A 20657-nucleotide genomic window follows, 5' to 3' on the forward strand; every position below is an offset into this window, starting at 1 on the left:
ACTCGAGGAATAAATGGGCCTCGCTAGGCCCTGAGGCTCAAATGAGCCTAACGTTGACCGAGGGCCAGGTGGGCCCTTGATAAATAGTATTACCATTCAATAAATGGAAAAGGGTTATTATGCCCTTCATGAAAAATATAGATGTCGAAATTCTTTAGTTTATTAATGTGGTAAAGAGCGGTGTTATTTGTATACACCATATTTGGTGTGGGACTCATGTATATGTAATGAGTTTTATATATATAGATCCTACACCAAATATAAATATGTGTACAAAATATATATATAAAAAAAAATATATACAAATATCATTTGTCATGCCGTAAATGATGTACTTTTTCGTTGAGCCTATGGCACCACCAGGCATGCACCATCTATCCCAACTCCCCAAGTAATATGCAGTAAAATGAAAGTCATCAGAAGATATCAGACATTACGACGTCGGTCCAACTACAAGGGTTTTTTTTTTTTTTTTTTTTTTTTCCCCCTGAGCTACTACAAGGTGTTAGAACTTGCTAAATCTGGATAAATATTTCAAACCTGCCAATGACCTAGATGAGATAAATCCTAGAATAGAGAGTGGTGATATGACAAAGCCCCCAACAATTTAATTTAAAATTAATAATAATTATTATCTTTAAAATGTACACAATAAAATACCCTAAAAATTTCTAGAAAGTGAAGATTATCGACCTAACCACCAAAAATCGGGATAAGAATCTCCAAACAATTTTTCACCCGAATTGTTAACAATTTAGGCATAAGATGTGACTCTTATAATGTTCTGTCCAAATAGGATTTTTGTCCTTAATTTGAAGGGTACATGTCTTATTATTATTATTATTAAAAAAAAAAAAAGAAAAAAAAAAAGAAAAGAAGAAAAAGGCGCCGGGTTAAAGATATCCCGCTCCAAGAAGTCGAAACAAAAACGCGCAAAAGCTCCTTTTGACTGGTTCTCCCTTGAAATCAAAGCCTTTCAAAGCTTTCAACGACCGGACGTCTTCCTCTTCCTCTTCCGGAGGATAAACAGAGTTACAGAGAGACATATATGCAAGAAATATTTCAAGAAGAAGAAGAAGAAAAATGTGGGTGTTCTATCTTATATCGCTGCCTCTCACAATGGGTATGGTGGTGATCACCTTGAAATATTTCGCGGGACCCGGCGTCCCCAGATACGTTCTCTTCACCGTCGGATACACCTGGTTCTGCTCTCTCTCCATCATCATTCTCTTTCCTGCCGATATTTGGACCGTAAATACATATACATTTTACACATTATATAACCGACATTGCACCATTTCTTGTTTCTGTGAACGCTGAATTTCATTTTATGGTTTGGTGAATGTTTGGAGGTTTTGGATTTTAGTCTGAATTCTTCCTCTCAGACCCAAATCATCGCAAAGCGGAAGGTCATTGTTGAAGACTGATTCTTTAACAGCTAAGCTGATCAGATTTTGGAATATGAGAGGATTTACAGAACCAAACTCCAAACATATCAAAATAAAATAAATCTATAAAATTATAATAATGATGGTATCCTCAGAGCGAAATGGTGTGTATCTTTATTTGTTTTGGAATGTTGAATAGTGTCGCGTGTATTAGAGGAAAACAATTTTTTTTGATTGAAATGAAGCCTTCAATTTACATATTTCACTTTTTTTTTTCTTATTTAATAGGCCCTCAATCTCAATCTGTTGAATGCCTAAATTGAATTAGTTTTTTCTCATCTCAAGTATTTTTGTGTTTGATGTGATATTGGGTTAATTGGTTTGATGATTGCGAGTTGATTTTATTTGTTCTCATCATGCAGACTATAATGGGCCACTACAGTGGGGGGATATCTTTCTTTTGGAGCTTGTCATATTGGAGTACTTTTTTACTTACTTGGTAAGCTATTTTGTAATTCGTTTATCTTTTCATCCTCTTACATTTATTTATTTATTTTCTGAGCCCCTATGTTAAAGGAGGTTGGCTTTCATCGGAACTTGTCTAGCTAATTAATTATGGAAATCCTAATATTTAAACTACTGATTGAGTGATTGTATCTTATAGTGTCTGTTTTTTTTTCTTTTTGTTAAAAAAATTCACACATATATAGAATCCTCTAGATTATTTTATTTATTCTTTTGTTCTATATTTTATTTAAACTAATATTTGTAACTTTTAAGGATGATTTTGTAGTTAACATTTAGGAAAATTTGGGTTTTGATGGTTGATAAAATGATGTTTCACAACTTGGTCAATATTTCTTTATCATTGCTTCCTTTTGCAGAAGCCAAAAGGGTTCACTTTTGAGCCTATGTGCTCATCTACTTAGATTTATTTGCATATAAATGTCCTGATTAGTCTGTTGGAAATTCTTTTCTATGACTTTGCCTAACGATGTTTTGGGTAATTTTTGTCAAGCATTCCTTGTTATTTGAAGTACATGTATTGCAACTTCTTGGCGATACCAATCTGCAGTTTTCTTTTCCAAAGCCAACTAAACACTCAACCAAATATTATTCTTCACAACACATCTCCAAAAAAGCAGGCAGTACCTGCTTCTTTTAGGAATCAATTAAACGGAAGAAGTGCTTGACATTAGTGTGTTATCCATAATTCATTTCACTAATTTGAAGTGTGAGGTAGAAATTCTTTTTACCACTCTTCACTTGACTGAATCGAGGGCTAATCATTATGAGATAGACTTCTATTTTGGTGAATATGTTACTCTAGACTTTATTGTATGTTTATTTTCTCAGTCATGTAGTATAAATATCTATGAACTTGTCTTTATAATCTGTACACCTTTTGCCCTCTTGTAGAAAGTGATTATAATTCTTTTACTGAGTTGTAAACCTTGATAACTAACACTTTTGACCATAATTAAGCTAATCCCCACTTTCAACTAAAAGATAAGTAGAAACTAAAAATAAAAACTTAATTTCTATTATAGTGCCACGTTAACGACTTGAAACTAGCTAGTGTAATGTTTAATTGCTACAATTACTTGCTATTTTAACTTGAAGCTTTTCCCCTCTAAATATGAAATGTGATACTAAGCAAAACTATTGAATCTTGACAACGTCAAATCAGCTTTCTGGAGCGCATCAAGGCATTTGGAACTTTTTTTGTTCTTTTTCCGCTCCCCATATTTTAAGCTGTTATTGATCCCAACCAACATACTATGCTGTAACTGAAACTGTGTAATGTGATTTATCCACTTTAAAGAAAAAGAAAAAAGAAAAACATGTTCATAAAATGAGTATTCCTGAAATTAGAATGCTGTGATGGATGATTGGAACAATATAAAGATAGATTAAGCAATGAAGATTTTCATTGAATGGTGAAGGCAGTATCTATCGTGAAAAGGATGAGGGATAGTAACTTAAGATGGTTTAGTCAAGTACAAAGAGTGTCATGATTCAATTTAAAGGTCTCGAAAGGAACAGAGTGAGGCCTAATGGCTAGAAGTAGCAAAGAAGGGTATGATACAGGTGGTGATGGAGAGTATAACCTTAGACAGGATATAATCATGAAAAAAGATGCAAGTAGCCAACTTTAATTAGTTGATAAAGGTATTCATAGAGCTGACCCCAACTAGATAGGATAAAGACTTGAGTTGAATCGAGTAGAGTTGGTAGGATCTAGGATTGTTTTTGTTCAACTGTAAGCATTATAATGTTTATTTTCTTTGCTCCAGTATTGATTACCTTTTTAAGTAAACAGTTTTTGGGGCCTCAGAAAAATTTATAGCTTAGACAAAGCATTTATGCTCATAGATTTATATAACACTATTTCTCTACGTAGGGTTGTGGTGCCCACTATTCAGGGTTATGAAGATGCTGGGGACTTCACTGTGACAGAAAGATTGAAAACTAGCATTCATGAAAACTTAGTCTTTTACCTATGCATTGGCAGTATTGGACTTTTTGGACTAGTACTACTGATTCTCTTACGCAGAAATTGGTTTGCTTCTTACCTTGCTAACATATTTTCGGTTTTATCTCTTTCTTTGACTGTGAACCCTTATTTTTTTTAATTCCATTCTGTTCCTTTTGCTATAATATCTTTATTCCTTTAACTGTCCACACATGACCTTCATTTTGAGAAGGATATATATGTTTAAATTGCATGCATCAGAAAATGGTTAAAGTCAGATCACACCAAGCTGGTATAGAAGCAGGACAAGAATAGGTCCAATCTCAGTTAACCACACTCGAAGCCATAAGGAAAATATCACTTGGACAGGAAGCACCCAGCATAAAGCCATTGGCTAACGCTTGTTTTCTTTCTTTAGTTCCTTCTCGAAAGTTGTCTAAAATTCCTATTTGCCATGAGTGAATCAAATACATTAATTACCTGTCATTTTGCAGCGGCTAGGGTATCTGTGAAGCATGTTCGTAGTTTTTCCTCTAATTAATAAAATAGTATCTAAAGCCCTTTCCAAACTTCCATTCAGGCTCAGCTTTGGGGTATAGTAGGAGCGCCATGGCTCCAATTATAGGCATGCATCCTTTGTTCATGAGGTGCAGCATGAAGAATGTTTCTTGTCTCATGTTAATTTTTATTTATTTATTTTTAATTTTATGTGAGATGATTATGTGAGAGAAATAGGAAGAGAAACTATGAAAAGAAGAGCTGGATTCTATCACCCCTCATTCCATTCTTTCCACGAATATAAGAGGAGCATACATTTACAATATATGACAGAATATTCTGGAAAGAGACAGCTGGTAGGGACAGCTGAACAGGAACACCTCACCAAGTGATTCTTTTAGAAGAGAATAGCATTCTCTCTCTAACACTCACCCTCAAGCTGGCTCCAGGTTGGAAGAAACAAAACAAAAAACAAACTCTAACACTCCCCCACAAGCTGGATTAGCTTGGACCATACAAACATAAAGAAAAATCATAAAAAACAAAACATTAACAATGTGACGTAGCGGAAGACTTGGTAACAACAATCATAAGCGTTTGCTTTTTCTAATCAATAGAGAAAACAAGCCCTAAGGCTTAAAGAACAATAAACTCTGCAGAGTGTTTGAGAGAATTCTTTGATTTGATAAATAATTCAATAGTTGATTATTACATTGGAAACTCACCTATAAATAGTAGAGAAATACTTGTAGAGAAAGTAAACCTATTCCTAGTAGTGAAAGTAAACATAACTCTAGTAAGGAAATGAAAAAATTAAATCCTAATAAATCCTAGCATCCTACTTCAGTCTCCCCTTCTTGAAAAGAACTTGTCCTTGAGTTAATTTCTGACTCCTTTGGTGGAAAATATTCAAGAATGTTTGACACATTGAAAGTTGAGGATATTGCCATGTCCTTTGGAAGATCAAGGATGCGTGCATTGTTGGTAATCTTCTTAAGGACCTTGCATGGACCATACTTGTTCCTCAACTTTCCAAAAGTACCAATCGGTACTCGCCCCTATGATCACAAGATCTCCTTCTTGAAAAATTCTTCGATCCCTTGTCTACCGTCATCTTATACTTGGCATAAGATTCTTCTAGATGCTGACGAACTTCCTCTTGGGTGGCTTTCATCTGTTCTGCTAAATGCTCTGCTGCCACACTATCTCCCGGTAACTTGGGTAGAGAAATGAGGTCCACTGCATGCCTCGGAGTCCTCCCATAGACGACCTCAAATGATGCCTTCCCAGTGGACCGATTTACCATGTTGTTATATGCAAACTCGGCTTGAGCTAAAGCCAAGTCCCACTGCTTTGGCTTATCTCCCACAATACATCGAAGAAGGTTGCCCAATGTCTGATTAACAACTTTTGTTTGTCCGTTCGTCTGCGGATAGCTTGTACTACTGAAGTTCAATGCTGTGTCAAACCGTCTCCACAGTGTTCACCAGAAGTGTGATAAGAATTTGGTGTCCCAATTGGAAGTGATAGACTTTGGTACTCCATGCAATTGAACCACCTCTCAGAAAGAATAGATTGGCCACTTGGATAACATCTAATGTTTTCTTGCAAGCAACAAAGTGAGCCATTTTGGAAAACCTATCCACAATTACTATTATCAAATCTACTCCTCATTGGGTTCTTGGAAGATCCAATACGAAATCCATGGATAGATCTTCCCACGGTGCTTCCGGTATCAGTAAAGGCATGTATAGGCCTATGTTTTCGGTTTGTCCCTTAGCTACCTGACAGATTGGGTATCGTCGGACATAATTACCTACTTCTTCAATTGCGGCCAGTAATATCGATCCTATACCAAGGTGATGGTCTTGTCTCTTCCAAGGTGTCCACCTAGACCTCCAACATGTAATTCTCAAATCACTTGTTCCTGTAAGGAACTCATCAGGATGCAAAGTTGATTCCCTCGGAATAGATACCCCTCTTGAATATGCATATTGGGAATTGGTTGCCTTGTTTTGCAACGCCTCCAGACTTCGCTAAAATCCTCGTTTGCCTCACTTTTGTCTCGTTTCTCCCAGCTTCTCACTAAAGAACTCGACTAGTTTTCCTTCTTGAGACAGCACAGCTCTGATCCCCACGATCGATGCGTCACACTTAACTTCGAACAACTTGTCAAAATCGGGTAAAGCAAGTACAAGTGTTGTACATAGTTTTTCTTTGATGATCGTGAAACTCCGATCAGCTTCGTCACCCCAGTTGAATTTTCCCTTCTTCATGCACTTGGTAATCGGTGCTACAATGTTGCTGAAGTTCCGAACAAGCCACCTATAGAAGGTTGCGAATTCGTGGAAGCTTCTTACTTCTCCCACCAACTTGAGGGTTGGCCATTCTTGGATCGCTCTCACCTTTTCTTCAGCCACTTGGATTCCATCTGCACTGACCACAAATCCGAGGAAGAGTAGTCAATCCATCATGAAGTTGCACTTCTTCAAGTTGACGTACAACTTGTTGTCACGGAGGGTTTCCAACACCTTTCTCAGGTGATCTATGTGATCCATCAGACTGCGACTATAAATAAGAATATCGTCAAAATAGCTGACAATAAATTTCCTAATGAAAGGCTTCAGTACCTGGTTCATGAGTCGCATGAATGTTCTCGGTGCATTCGATAGTCCGAAAGGCATTGCTATCCACTCATAAAGCCCTTCCTTAGTTTTGAATGCAGTATTCCATTCATCTCCCAGTCGTATACGGATATGGTGATATCCACTCCTCAGATCGATCTTTGAAAAGATCTTGGCCCTGGACAACATATCAAACATATCTCCTATTCGGGGAATAGGAAACCAATACTTGATCGTGATCTTGTTTATTACTCAGTTGTCCACGCACATCCGTCAACTACCATTCTTCAGTATTAGCAAGGATAGTACGACACATGGACTCATACTCTCCCGCAGATGTCCCTTCTGAATCAAACCCTCCACTTGCTCTTGGAAAATCGTATTCTCCTTCGGGCTCATCTGATAGTGCAGAAGGTTCGGGAGGCTTGCTCCTAGTACTAAGCCAATATAATGCTGGATGACTCTCATGGGCGTTAGCCCCTCAGGCATCTCTTCAGGCATGATGTCCCTGAACTCCTCCAACATTGGTTGTAAAATAGCTCGGGAGCTTCTTGTGATGTGGAGACCAAAGTCCCCTTGGTTACCAATGCTATGATCTCTCGGGCTCCCCTAACCTCCTCCATAAACTCCGGTCCCGTCATTAGAAGGACTTGTTTACTCTCGAAACAGATAGGAGTGCCGATCGCCTCTTCCTGTAGGGGTCGAAATATTATCTACCGACCGTCCCAGAAGATAATGTAGATGTTGTCCCTACCTTTGTGCTGGGCATCCACGTCAAATTGCCATGGTCGCCCTATGATTATATGGCACGCGTCCCTCTTTACCACATCACACAACATCAAGTCCGAGTAATGCTTACTGATCGAGAATGTGAAACAACATCTCTCAGATACTTGTATCTTAGTACCCCGCTTGATCCAATCGATCTTGTATGGTGATGGGTGCTTCTCAGTCTTTAGCCCTAATTTCATAACCATTGCTTTAGAGACGACGTTTTCTCCACTGCCACTGTCAATGATGACATCACATACCCTTTGGTTGATTTGACCGTGCACCGAGTACCGAAGATATTGTCTTTGTGGGTGCTCTTCTCGTATTGGAGTCAAGAGTAAGCACTGAATTACCAGGGATTGAGAGAGTGGAACTCCCTCATCGGCGTTGGCCGACTCTTCCTCATAATCAAATAGGTCATCCCCGATCGCTCCATTCACTCTCTTCTGCTTCGCTTGTCTCGGCCTCGATCAAGTTCACCATCTGCCTCCTAGGACATTGATGTGACCTATGTCCCTGTTGGTTGCACTTGAAACACTTTTTTGGACCAGGCCGTGTATACAGGTTGTTGGATGGTGGAATTGTCACCGTTTGCCTTGTGACATTGATACTCCTATTAACTCCTTTCCCCGCAGAAGTTATGGGTTGATTTGGAGTTGTTGTCGGGACCATGGGTTGTTTTCCCCGACTCTACGCAAATTGCGTCGAGTCACTCGGGTTTCACTCCCATGTTAGCGCTCTAGGCCTTTCCAGTTGCTTCTCCGCTCGAGTGGCTAAGATAACAACTTCTGTCAAAGTGAAAGTATGCATAGATACCTTGTCTTGGATTGCTAAACGCAACCCTCCAATAAATTTGGCCACCTGCTGCGCTCTTGTCTCCATGAGATCGTTTCGGGTGGACAATTGATAAAAGCCATTGAGATACGCCTGGATTGTGCGAGCTCCTTGTCTTCACTCTTGATATTACTGGAATAGACGCTGCTTAAAGTCTGGTGGTAAAAACCATGCTTTGAGGAGTCTCTTCATCCTTAACCATAAAGTCACGGGCTCTTTTCCTTGCCGAGCACGCGATATTTGTAGTTGTTCCCACCAAGCTGAAGCTCCTCCTTTGAACTTATAAACCACCAACTTCAACTTGTGTTCCTCAGGAATACTCATGTATTTGAAGAATCGCTCTACCTCTGTCACCCAATCTAGGAAATCTTTGATGTGAAGATGCTTGTTGAATGTAGGAAGGTCAATCTTCATCCAGTATTCGTGGGATTCCTCCCTACCATAATCCTGAAGCATAGGTTGCTCTCCATAAGCACCCCTATAACTAGCTCCTTTGTAGGCATTCACCATATAACCAGCACCACCATGCTCGTAACCTCCTGCGCCTTCACATCCTCTACCTCTCTGATCTGCTCCATTGTTCCGATCGGATATCCCTTTAGTGAAATCCTCATCATCATTGAAATCGTCATGGATCGGGGACGATTTATGGGTGATGGTGATAAGCGGGCCTCACCCGGATCTCATCATCATCACGAGCCTCATAGTTCTTGTGATTCTGAATAGGTCCTGTTTGCATTCGAAACCAGTGACTCACCAATCTATTCACTCCAACAAAAAATAAAAATAAAAATCTGGAACTGATTCGTTCCCATTTTCTTTGTTCTCATATTAAAAAAAAAAACCCAAATCTTTTTATCCCGATCCCAACTGATCATTTTTTTCTTTTTCTCAATCACTCTTCCTTAAAGAGTGACTAAAGTTGTAGCCACTGCCAGATTGAACACATGCTTCACTGCTAGGGCATCCTCTTCATCAAGTTCCGGCCATATTAGCAGATCCTGGCTAGAGTCGCAGATGTCCAAGTTCCGACCGTAGCACCTGATGTTCCATTTCAACACTTGCTAACAGACCATTCATCTTGAGAGGGCGTGGTAAGGATAAAAATGATTTGTGATAAATGGCTTGATTTGTTTACCCTAATTTAAGGGATTTGTTTAGATTTGAAATATTCAAATCACTTGTAGAGCTCTATAATTAGATCCTTGTACACAATCAACTAAACAAATAAAAGATGTAGCCTCTAAGGCTTTCACCTGTGGATGTAGTAGGCTCACGGCCGAACGATGTAATTTTTTGTGTTTTTCTTTTTCTATTTCCATCTCTTTACTTAATTATGAATTTGTACATCGTATCATGGCAAAGGTTTCGAGTCAGAACTTTGTCTCGGTCATTTACCCACATTTCAATTATGCATTGTCTAGTTCCACACGTGAGGAAAGTGTTAAAATATTAATTAAATAATTAAAATTTACTATTTCCTAGCAGCTTTAACTCCTAAGGTATGTGGTGATTTAACAAATGAAAGTATTTGCATCTTGGCATTCTATTTTTTCACGCATTGTCATTAGGAAAGCATCAATTGAGATGATAAAATTTTAGAACCTCCACACTCTTTATACAACTTGAGTGCCTTATCTCTGTTTTTTCCTTTCTAACCACTATGAGTGCCAGGTTTTCTTGTTTCCAACTGCTTGTAGTCTTTGTTTCTTTTCTTTTCTTTCTTTCTTCTTCTTCTTCTTCTTTTTTTTTTTGCCCATTTCTGAATGGTCATTATTTTGCAGGAGTGGTGGTATTCTGGGTTTAGCCATGGCTTGCTCAAATACTTTTGGACTTGTTACTGGTGCATTTCTTCTTGGCTTTGGTTTGGGTGAAATTCCAAAGGGCATTTGGAAAAATGCAGATTGGACTACTCGCCAAAAGGTTCTGACACAGAAAGTTGCCAAAATGGCAGTGAAACTCGATGATGCTCATCAAGAATTTTCAAATGCTATTGTAGTAAGTATAACTTCCTTTGTAAAAGTCAAAGCTTTGTTTGGCAGATTAATATCATTGCCATGCAGGCATTGATTTTTCCTTTTAATTTCCTATGTTTTTACTGATTATATTTTTGGAAGAATGACTTTAGCTGGTTTAATGATTTGAAGTTTTGATCATTTTATTAACAGGTTAATTTGCCTTTGTGTTTGGTGCTCTGAAACTTCAATCTTTATCTGAATTCCTGAATGTCTTATCTTGTGTTCCCTTGAAGCTTTGTCAGGTTTTATATTAGCCAATACAGTGTCCAAAACAATTTGATTTAAGTCAATTTTGATTAGGGTAAGTTGTTTCTTAATTTAGAAATCAAAAGTTTGATTATCTTTGAAGAACCGAGAAGCTAGTTCGTAGCCTCGGTTGATTCTGGTCCGTACTAGTGAGTGTTTGAAGAAGCTCCCGAGACACTCGTTTGATGCTAGTCCGGACAAGGTACTTCAGAGAGCTGTTTATTAAAAAGGATCTAAAACACTCGTTTGCAAGCTTGGATGCAATGGGTCCGGATGAGCATGTTTCATTGACGATAAGTTATTGCTCGTATGCTGGTGGTCTAGACAAGATGAAGATCGCAAAGAAGCAATGTTGCGTGGTCGCTAGCTCGGTTGGTGAAGGTCCATATGCTGACCCTAGCCTGGTCCGAACGGGATCACTTAGACGTCCGGACGCCGCCTTTGAAAATAGCTTTAATGATTTGAAGTTTTTGATCATTTTATTAACAGGTTAATTTGCCTTTTTGTTTGGTGCTTTAAAACTTCAATCTTTGTCTGAATTCCTGAATGTCTTATCTTGTGTTCCCCTGAAGCTTGTTAGGATTTATGTTAGCCAATACAGTTTCCAAAACAATTTGATGTAAGTCAAATTTGGTTAGGGTAAATTTGTACTTAATATAGAAATCAAAAGGTTGATTATCTTTAATGAACCGAGAAGCTCGTTTTCGGGGCCTCAGTCGATTCTAGTCCAGATTAGTGAGTTTTTGAAGAAGCCTTAAAGAAAGATTTATTTATTTATTTTTTAAAGTAATTAAAAATCAATAAAAGCGTAAGGCGCTCTCATATACACAGAAAGTATACAAGAAAAGCCACCTAAATAGTAGGGGTGAAAAGAAAACCCAAAAGAAAGACTTTGACTTTAAAGATTGTTAGGGAAGAGGCAAGTGATTCCTCTGATGAGGGCTCTTCTGAGAATGAGGAACTAGCTTTGTTTGCTAAGAAGTTTAGCAAGTTTCTCAGGACTAAAAAAGGAAACAGTCGGAGCAAGCCCTCCAAGTTTTTTGAGAAATCCAAGGGTAATTCCAATAGAGCCTCCCAAGAAAAGAGGGACAAGACCAAGAAAGGACAAGAATTCTCAAGGCATTCAATGTCATGAGTGTTTGAGTTATGGGCATATTCGGGCTAAATGTCCAAATTACAAGAAATCCAAGGGAAAGGCCATGAATGTGACCTTGAGTGATAAGTTAGATTCTGATGACTCAGAAAAGCCCTTTGACAAGAACGAGAATTCCATGGCTTTCAGCGCCTCTGTGATGAGTGGTGGTGAGTCCAATGTGTCTGCCTCACTTGATTTGGGAGAGTCATCTCAAAATGATTCTGATAATGAGGATGACTTGCAAGTTGGTTTCAGCAAGCTTTTTGAAGAATGCATGAAACTGAAAAAGTTGAATACAAAGACTTTTAAAAAGGTTAATGGGGTTGAACTTGAAAATGAAAACTTGTTAAGTTGAATGACTTACATGCTTTAAATAATAGCTTGAAACTTGACACTACTGTGCTGAATGATAAAAACAAATTGCTTGAGAATGAATTGAATGAATCTAAAGATCAATTGAAGAATTTTTCTAGTGATAAGCTTGATAAGATGTTAAGTGTTCAAAAGAGTCATGGTGATAAATCTGGACTTGGTTTTGTTGGTAATTGTTCTTTTAATTAAGAACTTAGAAGAGATATCTTGGCATTGGTTCTTTTATATTGATCTTGCTTTGTAATTTTCCATTGTATCATCATGGTACATATGAAACCTCCAACCTCAATCTTATAAATCATTTTTTTCCTTTTTCCCCTTAAATAATTTTTGATGTTGTGCATAATCAGATTGCTCAGGCAACATCAAAGCAAATGTCCAAGCGTGATCCTTTGAGACCATACATGAAGATCATTGATGATATGTTCCTGCAAATGGTAGTTCTACTTCTCGCATATTCATTCAAGTGGTCTTTGAAGTGCTCTTTTGTTTGCTTTAATCTAAAATTTTAATCTTCTTCCAGTTAAAAGAAGATCCTTTCTTCAAACCTCAAGGCGGGAGATTAGGAGAAAATGATATGGACTATGATACTGATGAGAAATCAATGGCAACACTAAGACGTCAGCTTCGGAGAGCTCGAGAGGAGTATTACCGGTGTAGAAGGTAGATTCTAACTGAATCGGTTGAGAACTTTTAGGTGCTGTCTGTTCCGAATTTGTAAAGTAGGTTTAACCCAAAAGTTTACATGTGTGTATGCATGTATTTGAATGGAAAATGAAAGTTGAAACTTTTTTCTACGGTGTCTCTCAACCGAACATTTTTTTTTTTGGTCTGTTTCTTTAATCCTTTCCTTGTCCTAGAACTGTGCATCCCCTCCCTCCTCCCCAGTTGATCAAAATGCATTACACATAAAAGAAAGAGCATAGGTCTTTAGCTATTATTCTTTTTATTTCAAAAACCCATAAGTATGTGATTTCGTTGTATGCAAACACTACTGTTTTTCTGTTAAGACTTAGAGTTACAGTCTGCTTCTGATCCTTTTTCTTCTTCTTTTTCTTATTATTTTTTAGTGGTAATTTAAGTTAACTTTCAGTTTTTTACAGCGAATATTTGAAATTTGTCTTGGAAGCCCTTGAGCTGGAAGATACTATAAAAAATTATGAGCACCGGAATGCCACAGGATGGTTTGTTCTTAACCCACTTGTTTTTCACTTCATTAAGTATTACACATGTCGTCTTCTATTGTAACAGATTCAACTCATTTAGATGCTGCAATAGTTTCCAACATATGGTTGTGCAGCAACTACGTCAATTGGGCCAGCATTTCTGATTCTAGGCATTTGGACGTTTATTTGCATGTGTGTCTTTGTGGGTCAGTGGGTGTTTATGTCTTTGTGTGTACAACCATATATAATTTCACATCTTTTATTCACATGAATTCATGTTTTTATGGAAGCATGGCACATGAGTTCCTGTATGCACAAATATTTCAGTCTTCATTATAAATAGCCATTTTTAAGACCATAAACATGTTACTACTTTTGTGGTTTCCATCTGGTACTATTCAAGTCATCAAGGTATGTTGTCTGGTACTATTCAAGCCATCAAGTTATGTTGATAATTGGTACGCATACAATGCATGTATATGCCAGGGACCATAAATTTGCTCCCACAGCAACTAACCCCAAGGGTTGGGAGAACAGCCAGGGACCACTCCTCATGATAGCGGCAGTCACTAGTTCAACTCTCCCCCTCTCCCTCCTTTGGACCCACTTATCAGTAGAAGAAGAAAAAAAAAAACCTATTGCTTTTGCAGCAATTCCAAATTAGTTCACCATTTCATTTTTTAGTGGTTACATTACCGTGTGGCTGATACTTTAGTGCTGCCTATAGACGATAGTCAATGTACCCAGAGAGAACAAGGTACAATTTTTAATGCTGAGTTGTATATTTTGAAGAGCATAGTTGAAATGAGGACACTGAGATGGAGGGGCGACAAGTAAAAAAAGATATTAATTTTTGGAAAGCTGGGAGAAAAGATGAAATCACTTATGGCTGTTATGATGAGATGCTAGAATTGATAGCAATCGGGACAGGATGAAGTTGGCTAAGATGATATAATCAATAAACGAAACCATTAACATAGAATATGGTTTACCTTGAATGTTGGAGGCTTGCTGGAGGTAGTGGGGAATATTAGCTTTTAATTATAATAACCCAATTCTAGATGGAGCAGAGTGGTGAAATGAGATCTTTATAGCAGACTGTAAATAGTTTAGTCTTTCCTGAATTGAACCATATCTCGTGTGCTCATTGACATCATTATTATACACTATCATGTTAAACTCATGCAGTTACAGTTGCCTATGGTATGAAGTCAATATGGAGAAGTTGATCGTAACCTTTCCTTGCTTTTATTTTCCTTTGTTATTTACTGGCGCTTTTTATTGAATCTGTTTTGAGTCATATTTTGGGTATCAAGTTAGAAGAATTTTATCAAGCCGGAAGTTTCTCTTAACTTTATGGCTTGTCAAAATATTGGAAGCAATTATCTGATAGTTATAGAAAAAATGTGGTTCTATCATCAATAGTAGAGCTTGGCACCTTTTCTATTGATGTCTCATAGCTTCATGCTGCTTTTCCTTGATACTAGTTATTAAGATTTTACTCTTGCAGGAAATATATTTCAAGCTTTAGGCATGAACGAATGGGCACACTAGGTTCTCTTCTTGATATGATTGGTAATTACCAGAATCTGAATATTATTGCATTAATAATTGTATATGATTCCAACCCTTTTTTTTTTTCAAAATGTGGGGCACTTTGAGCATGGGAGACATGATACCAACTTCGACAGTTCAGTTATGGTTCCTCTATCATTCTCCCGACGATCTTACAATGAGATTTTGGACAACCAAAGCTACTGAACAAGGGGGCTTTTCACATTCCAATAAAGTAGAATGAGTCAATGTTTTTTTCATTAACAATACAAGGCATAAGTTTCTCTTCTAAGATGGAATTACTACTAAAAATTGAGCCCTTTTTCCATAAATTGAGTAAACCATCAATAACCATATAAAAAAAATAAAAGGGTTTCTAGTTGTTGACTTTGTAGAAACAATTTGGCATATGAAATGAGATAAAACTCTTTGGTTGTATGATAAATGAAATGGGGATTCATTCAGTTATGTTCACCGATTTTTGTGAATTAATTAACTATTCAAATATATTTTAAATGATTTCTATATAAAATCAATTAGTTCTCAAGGTGATTGATAATTCTTGGCAGAGTTGATGTGGCGGTGTATACTAGGGAAACAGCTCAAGAAACTTTTGGCAATTATATTTGGTTGCATCTCAGCTGCAGTTCTTTTAGCGGAGGCTACTATACTGCCCAGTGGAGTTGATTTATCTCTCTTCTCTCTTCTCATAAATTCTGTTGGAAGGCAGGAGATACTTGTGCAGGTAGTTTTTTTTTTTTTCTTCGAGACATGGAATTGTACCCATTTTGGAGAATTACTCTTTCTGGTGTAGAGGTTAAATTGTATTCGCTAAATCCATTGTTCAGATTAGCTTACATTATATGTGGTGGTCATAAGTAAATAACATCATTTTTGTTATATGGTTTCAAAACACTGGATTCAGCAACATTCTACTGTCATTAATATTATTTTGTTAGTGGTGTGTCAGTGTGGTAAGAACCCTGATTAAAGATTGTCTTTTGTTATTATTTGCAGCACCATGTAATTATAAAGTTGAAAAGTGTGCCATTTCCATATTAATTTTTTTCAGATGGTATTTATAACCAAACCCTAACCTTCTTGTTCTTGGTACCAAGCATCTCCAAGGAAATTTGAGCGAGCTTGAGTGTCTTCATCAATTTCCTTTAAAAAGAGACTGTGGTCATTGCCTAGCTGAAATGGGGTTTCCACGCTCATCTCCAGTTTTTGTCTTCCATTACTTTAATGTTTTTTTTAAATTCAATAGCACAGTTCTTCCAATTCACAGGTCCAAGGACCATTCCCTATTTGTTTGGAATATATTAATGTCTCCATTGTACTCCAAGGGAGTTGTGTCCAATCTTGGGGTTTTCTTATTTAATCATGGTTAGTTCTTGAATGTTTCCTTTTGCAGGTAGCTGCTTTTATTCCTCTGATGTATATGTGTGTTTGCACATATTATTCCTTGTTTAAAATTGGAATGCTGATGTTTTACTCGCTGACGCCTAGGCAAACAAGCTCAGTCAGCTTGCTTATGATATGCTCGTAAGTCTTAATTTATGTCCTTCATAAGTTTTGCTACTTAATGGGTTTCATTTATCAGTATTCTCTTTGAAAGGAAACAGTAATGAGCTCTCACTTTAACATTTCTGCCAGGATGGTTGCACGATATGCACCTCCAATTTCATACAACTTTCTCAATCTCATTCGTCTTGATGGGGATGAAAGGACTATCTTTGAACAGGTCTTTCCCTGCTGCTGTGTGCATTATTCACAAATGGCTAGTCATACTCTAATAAACGTCATATTCTCATACATCATTTTATGATAAAACTGACGTGATAAATCTTGAAGATAGGGGAGAAATTGTTATCAATGATTTCTTTGTTTATAATTTAGATCTTTTATGGTCTTTGGAAAGGATTTATTTTACCCCTCCTTAGAAGTTAAGTAATTGATAAACGGGCTAAAAATATAATCAGGATGGAGGATATGATAATTTTCCAGGTTCCTTTGATTAATAAGGATGATTACTTTGATACTTTCAATTATACTTCTTATGTATGTCTTTTATTTCAAACTTATTTCCCTCTTACTGTATATACTCTATTATTTGCACTAGGTTGTCTCCTTTTTTTTTTTGGTTATCAGGGTTTTAAGATCTTTGCTGTATTCACATGTCCACCAGTTCCGGTTTTGCTGTCCCAATTCCTAACACTCTCATGTTGCCTAGTTTATCTTGAGGTATTTATTGAATGTTACATTGGGGAAAAAGAATGAAGAAAGATTAGCTAGAAAAAATGTGTTGCACATGTGGTATGATGATTTTTTTTTTTTTTGCTCTTTTTGTAGATTGTGCAAGGTTAAAAGACTGAGTAAATGAGTGAAAAGTCAAATAAACAGGACTATCAGGAACAGAAGTAGAAAAATAATGAGATGATGCTCCGTCTGGAAACAAACGAAAATAAAACATCGTCATATTCAGAGAACAAAAGTAAACATGACCTTCATTCCTCCTGCTTGAAGCACCATTAGAACATAATAATGAGTATCAAATATCTTTCATTAACAACAGAAACAGAGAGGATTCACTAAGGGGCCAACAAACACCATCTTCAGCCTATTTTTTCTTGTTTTGGTCTGTCTTGGGTTATGCCTCTGAGAGTCCTTGACTTGTTTGCGTATTGGTGGACGGCGGGTAGGCCGATGAGTGCTGTTATTTGGAAGATGGTGCCGACATGTATTCTCTGGTGTGTTTGGAAGGAAAGAAATGATAGGTGTTTTGAGGATTTGGAGAGGTCCTTGGAGGATATTTTAGCTTCTTTTTTTCATACGTTATATCTTTGGACGGTGGCTTTTGTGTCACCGTTGTCGTTTACCTTTAATGAATTTCTTGTTCGTTTTTCACTTTCTAGCTAGGTGCATTCTCTTGTATACTGCCGGTGTATTTAAGGGCGCCTTACGCTTTTAATAAGACCAACTTATTACTTATTAAAAAAAAAAAAAAGGAAATCTGAAATTACTGAACATTCATTCCATTCCAATAGAGCAAAAAAAAGAATCTAATTGCAAATCAAAGTTTTAAACACAGAGCTCAGCAGAACATGATCTATAGCTGTTGATCCATTTGAATTAAATGAGTTACTTATTACCACTACACCACTACAACCAGTTTTCTCTCTAATTCCATATCAATTTTGATATGCCTATACAATTCATAGTATTAAAACTTAATTATTGTTTTGTTGGTGGGAACGGTTTTGGTTGGTTGCTTTTCAAAAGAAATGGTTTAGGTTGTTCTCTTAATTAGCAGGAAACTGTTTCAATTTCCCAATAATTTATTTCAATTAATTCACTTGACCAATATCAATTTTTGCCACTTTTTCTTTTGCAATGTCGGATTTTCTCCTTTTACTTTCGTACTCACGAAATTAAAAGCTTTGTGAAAATGAGCAACAAAGTAATAAAAATTTGGAATTTATGCATGTTGCATCTATTGGCTTAGAACATGAGTGATCCCAATTAGCCGAGCAATAATTTTGAACTCTACATAGAAACATTGCAGTCTGAGCTCCCCCCACCCCCCCGAATTGATTATTTTGCTCAGAGTGTAATAGGCTCTTATTTCTGTGCAGAGAATGGGAAATATTGATGATGCTGTCCCTTTCTTTGGAAAAGGATTCAATAAAATATATCCTCTTATTATGGTTATATATACCTTGTTAATTGCAAGCAATTTTTTTGACCAGCTGATTGAATATTTTGGGAATTGGAAGATATTCAAGTTTCTAAATGAATCAGATGATATGGATGGATTTGATCCATCAGGAGTAATTATTTTGCAGAAAGGTGAGAAAATTACTATATATTGCCTGTAGTATTTAGTATCATTACTTAGTTATAAAGTAGTTAATATAGATGAAAGCCCATTGGCTAACAGGCTTGCACAAGAAATATTACTTATCGAAAAACAAGAACAAGAAGAAGAAGATGATGATAATCAGAATTGTTCACAAATTTCATACCATGAAAGTTCTTCATTGTCAGTTGAATTCACTAATAATTTAATTTGTTTCCTTGTCAGAACGGTCTGGGCTTGAGCAAGGGCATAGTGTCGGCGAGCTTGTTATTCCGTTAGCAAGGAATTTCAACAACATTAGTATTTTCATTGAATCTGGAAGCAGTAGCACATTATTAGTATGTAAACTCATCAGAAAGCATTGCCCTTTTCATCATTCTTGTTAACAAAGCATTCCAGTTATGATATATTGATATTCATGCATTTCTTACGTTTATACTTGAAAATGTTATCAGGATAAGGATGACACTGAAATGAAAGCAACTAATGCTATAGAGGATGGAAAGAGAGGTCAACTAATACCTCTGAAGGAAGCCATAAACAAGCACACTGCTCGAAGGGAACGCAACAAACAAGCATCCAATATGGATTTGATCGGGAAAAATGAAACCTCAACAGCTGATGTTGATGCATGCGAAACTCAAATCATAGCAGCAGGACCATCATCTGAATTAGCCTCAAAGTGGGAAACCATGAAGTCTGGTTTTCAGAATTTCAAGTCTTACATTCCTTTACGCCTGCAGGTTCAAGAAAACAAACTTGACTCGCATGTTTCCTCGTCGGAATCACTTGATGAAATGTTTCAGAGATTGAAACAGCCACCTGTAAACAATGGAGGTTATGGCGAAGATGATTATGATGATTATCTTTATGGTCATGGCATGGACATCAGGAAGATGGGACCATCCAGATAGTCTGTTACACAGCAAGGGGACTTAGGGGAGCCTATGAATACTGTAATATAGCGGCTCTTGCTGCTGCTGACTTAAATTAGAAACAAATTTTGAATATATTGTTTTTATTACAATTTTGTTTCTAAGTTGAATAAGATTCACAAAAAAAATCAATAAAAACAATATACTATAAGATTATGCTGTCATAATAAACAAATTGGAGTGTTTATATGATCGTGCATGATTTAAAAACTTTCATGACTGCGTAGCCCACGACCCATTATAGGTTTGTGTCTATCACAAAGTAATTGAAATGGAATAACAAACATACAAATTAGAAAGCACGGTTGTTCAAATGTAAACCCAACATTACACATCCAGCAAACATTAAAAAAACAAGAGAAAAGAAAAGAATATTACAAATTCAAAACAACGTCATTTTTGGTATTAAACACCAAAATGACGTTATGGTAAATATATATATAGGGTATGCAGATAATAGATTTTTACTAACCGTATTAACAGTTAATATCCGCTTGCAAGTACAATCTTAGAAATAATTATTGCTGGGTACCACCAACTTGATGGGTGAGAGTCACATCTTACGTCAACAGACTCACAATTATGTCTTCCATCTATTCACATATATCAACATATTGGTTAGAAGGGTTGTTTCTTGTTCTAAAAATGCAAAAATAATTAAGAATTGTCGAAGGGAAGAGCATTCTTAATAGCCTAACCAAATTTTATTAGCCAAAATAGTTAAAAATCACATTTTTTTTTTTATTTTTTTATTTTTATTTTAGCTATCTATTTTTTTAAA

The 20657-nt window shown here is 36.7% G+C and overlaps 1 protein-coding gene across 1 annotated transcript; it reads left to right on the forward strand.

Annotated features, from left to right (window-relative positions):
• The first annotated feature begins 982 nt into the window (after nucleotides 1-982).
• LOC133882643 (uncharacterized) lies at nucleotides 983-19931 on the forward strand. The gene is made up of 14 exons (XM_062321851.1): nucleotides 983-1251; nucleotides 1811-1887; nucleotides 3793-3951; nucleotides 10376-10589; nucleotides 12713-12799; nucleotides 12886-13025; nucleotides 13466-13546; nucleotides 15039-15103; nucleotides 15652-15827; nucleotides 16497-16627; nucleotides 16739-16826; nucleotides 18718-18931; nucleotides 19167-19279; nucleotides 19397-19931. Exons 1-14 carry the CDS (start codon nucleotides 1084-1086, stop codon nucleotides 19853-19855), a joined length of 2172 nt encoding a protein of 723 aa, XP_062177835.1. The 5' UTR covers nucleotides 983-1083; the 3' UTR covers nucleotides 19856-19931.
• Nucleotides 19932-20657: the final 726 nt, after the last annotated feature.

Source organism: Alnus glutinosa, chromosome 11 (assembly GCF_958979055.1).
Source record: "Alnus glutinosa chromosome 11, dhAlnGlut1.1, whole genome shotgun sequence".
NCBI classification, from domain to species: Eukaryota; Viridiplantae; Streptophyta; class Magnoliopsida; order Fagales; family Betulaceae; genus Alnus; species Alnus glutinosa.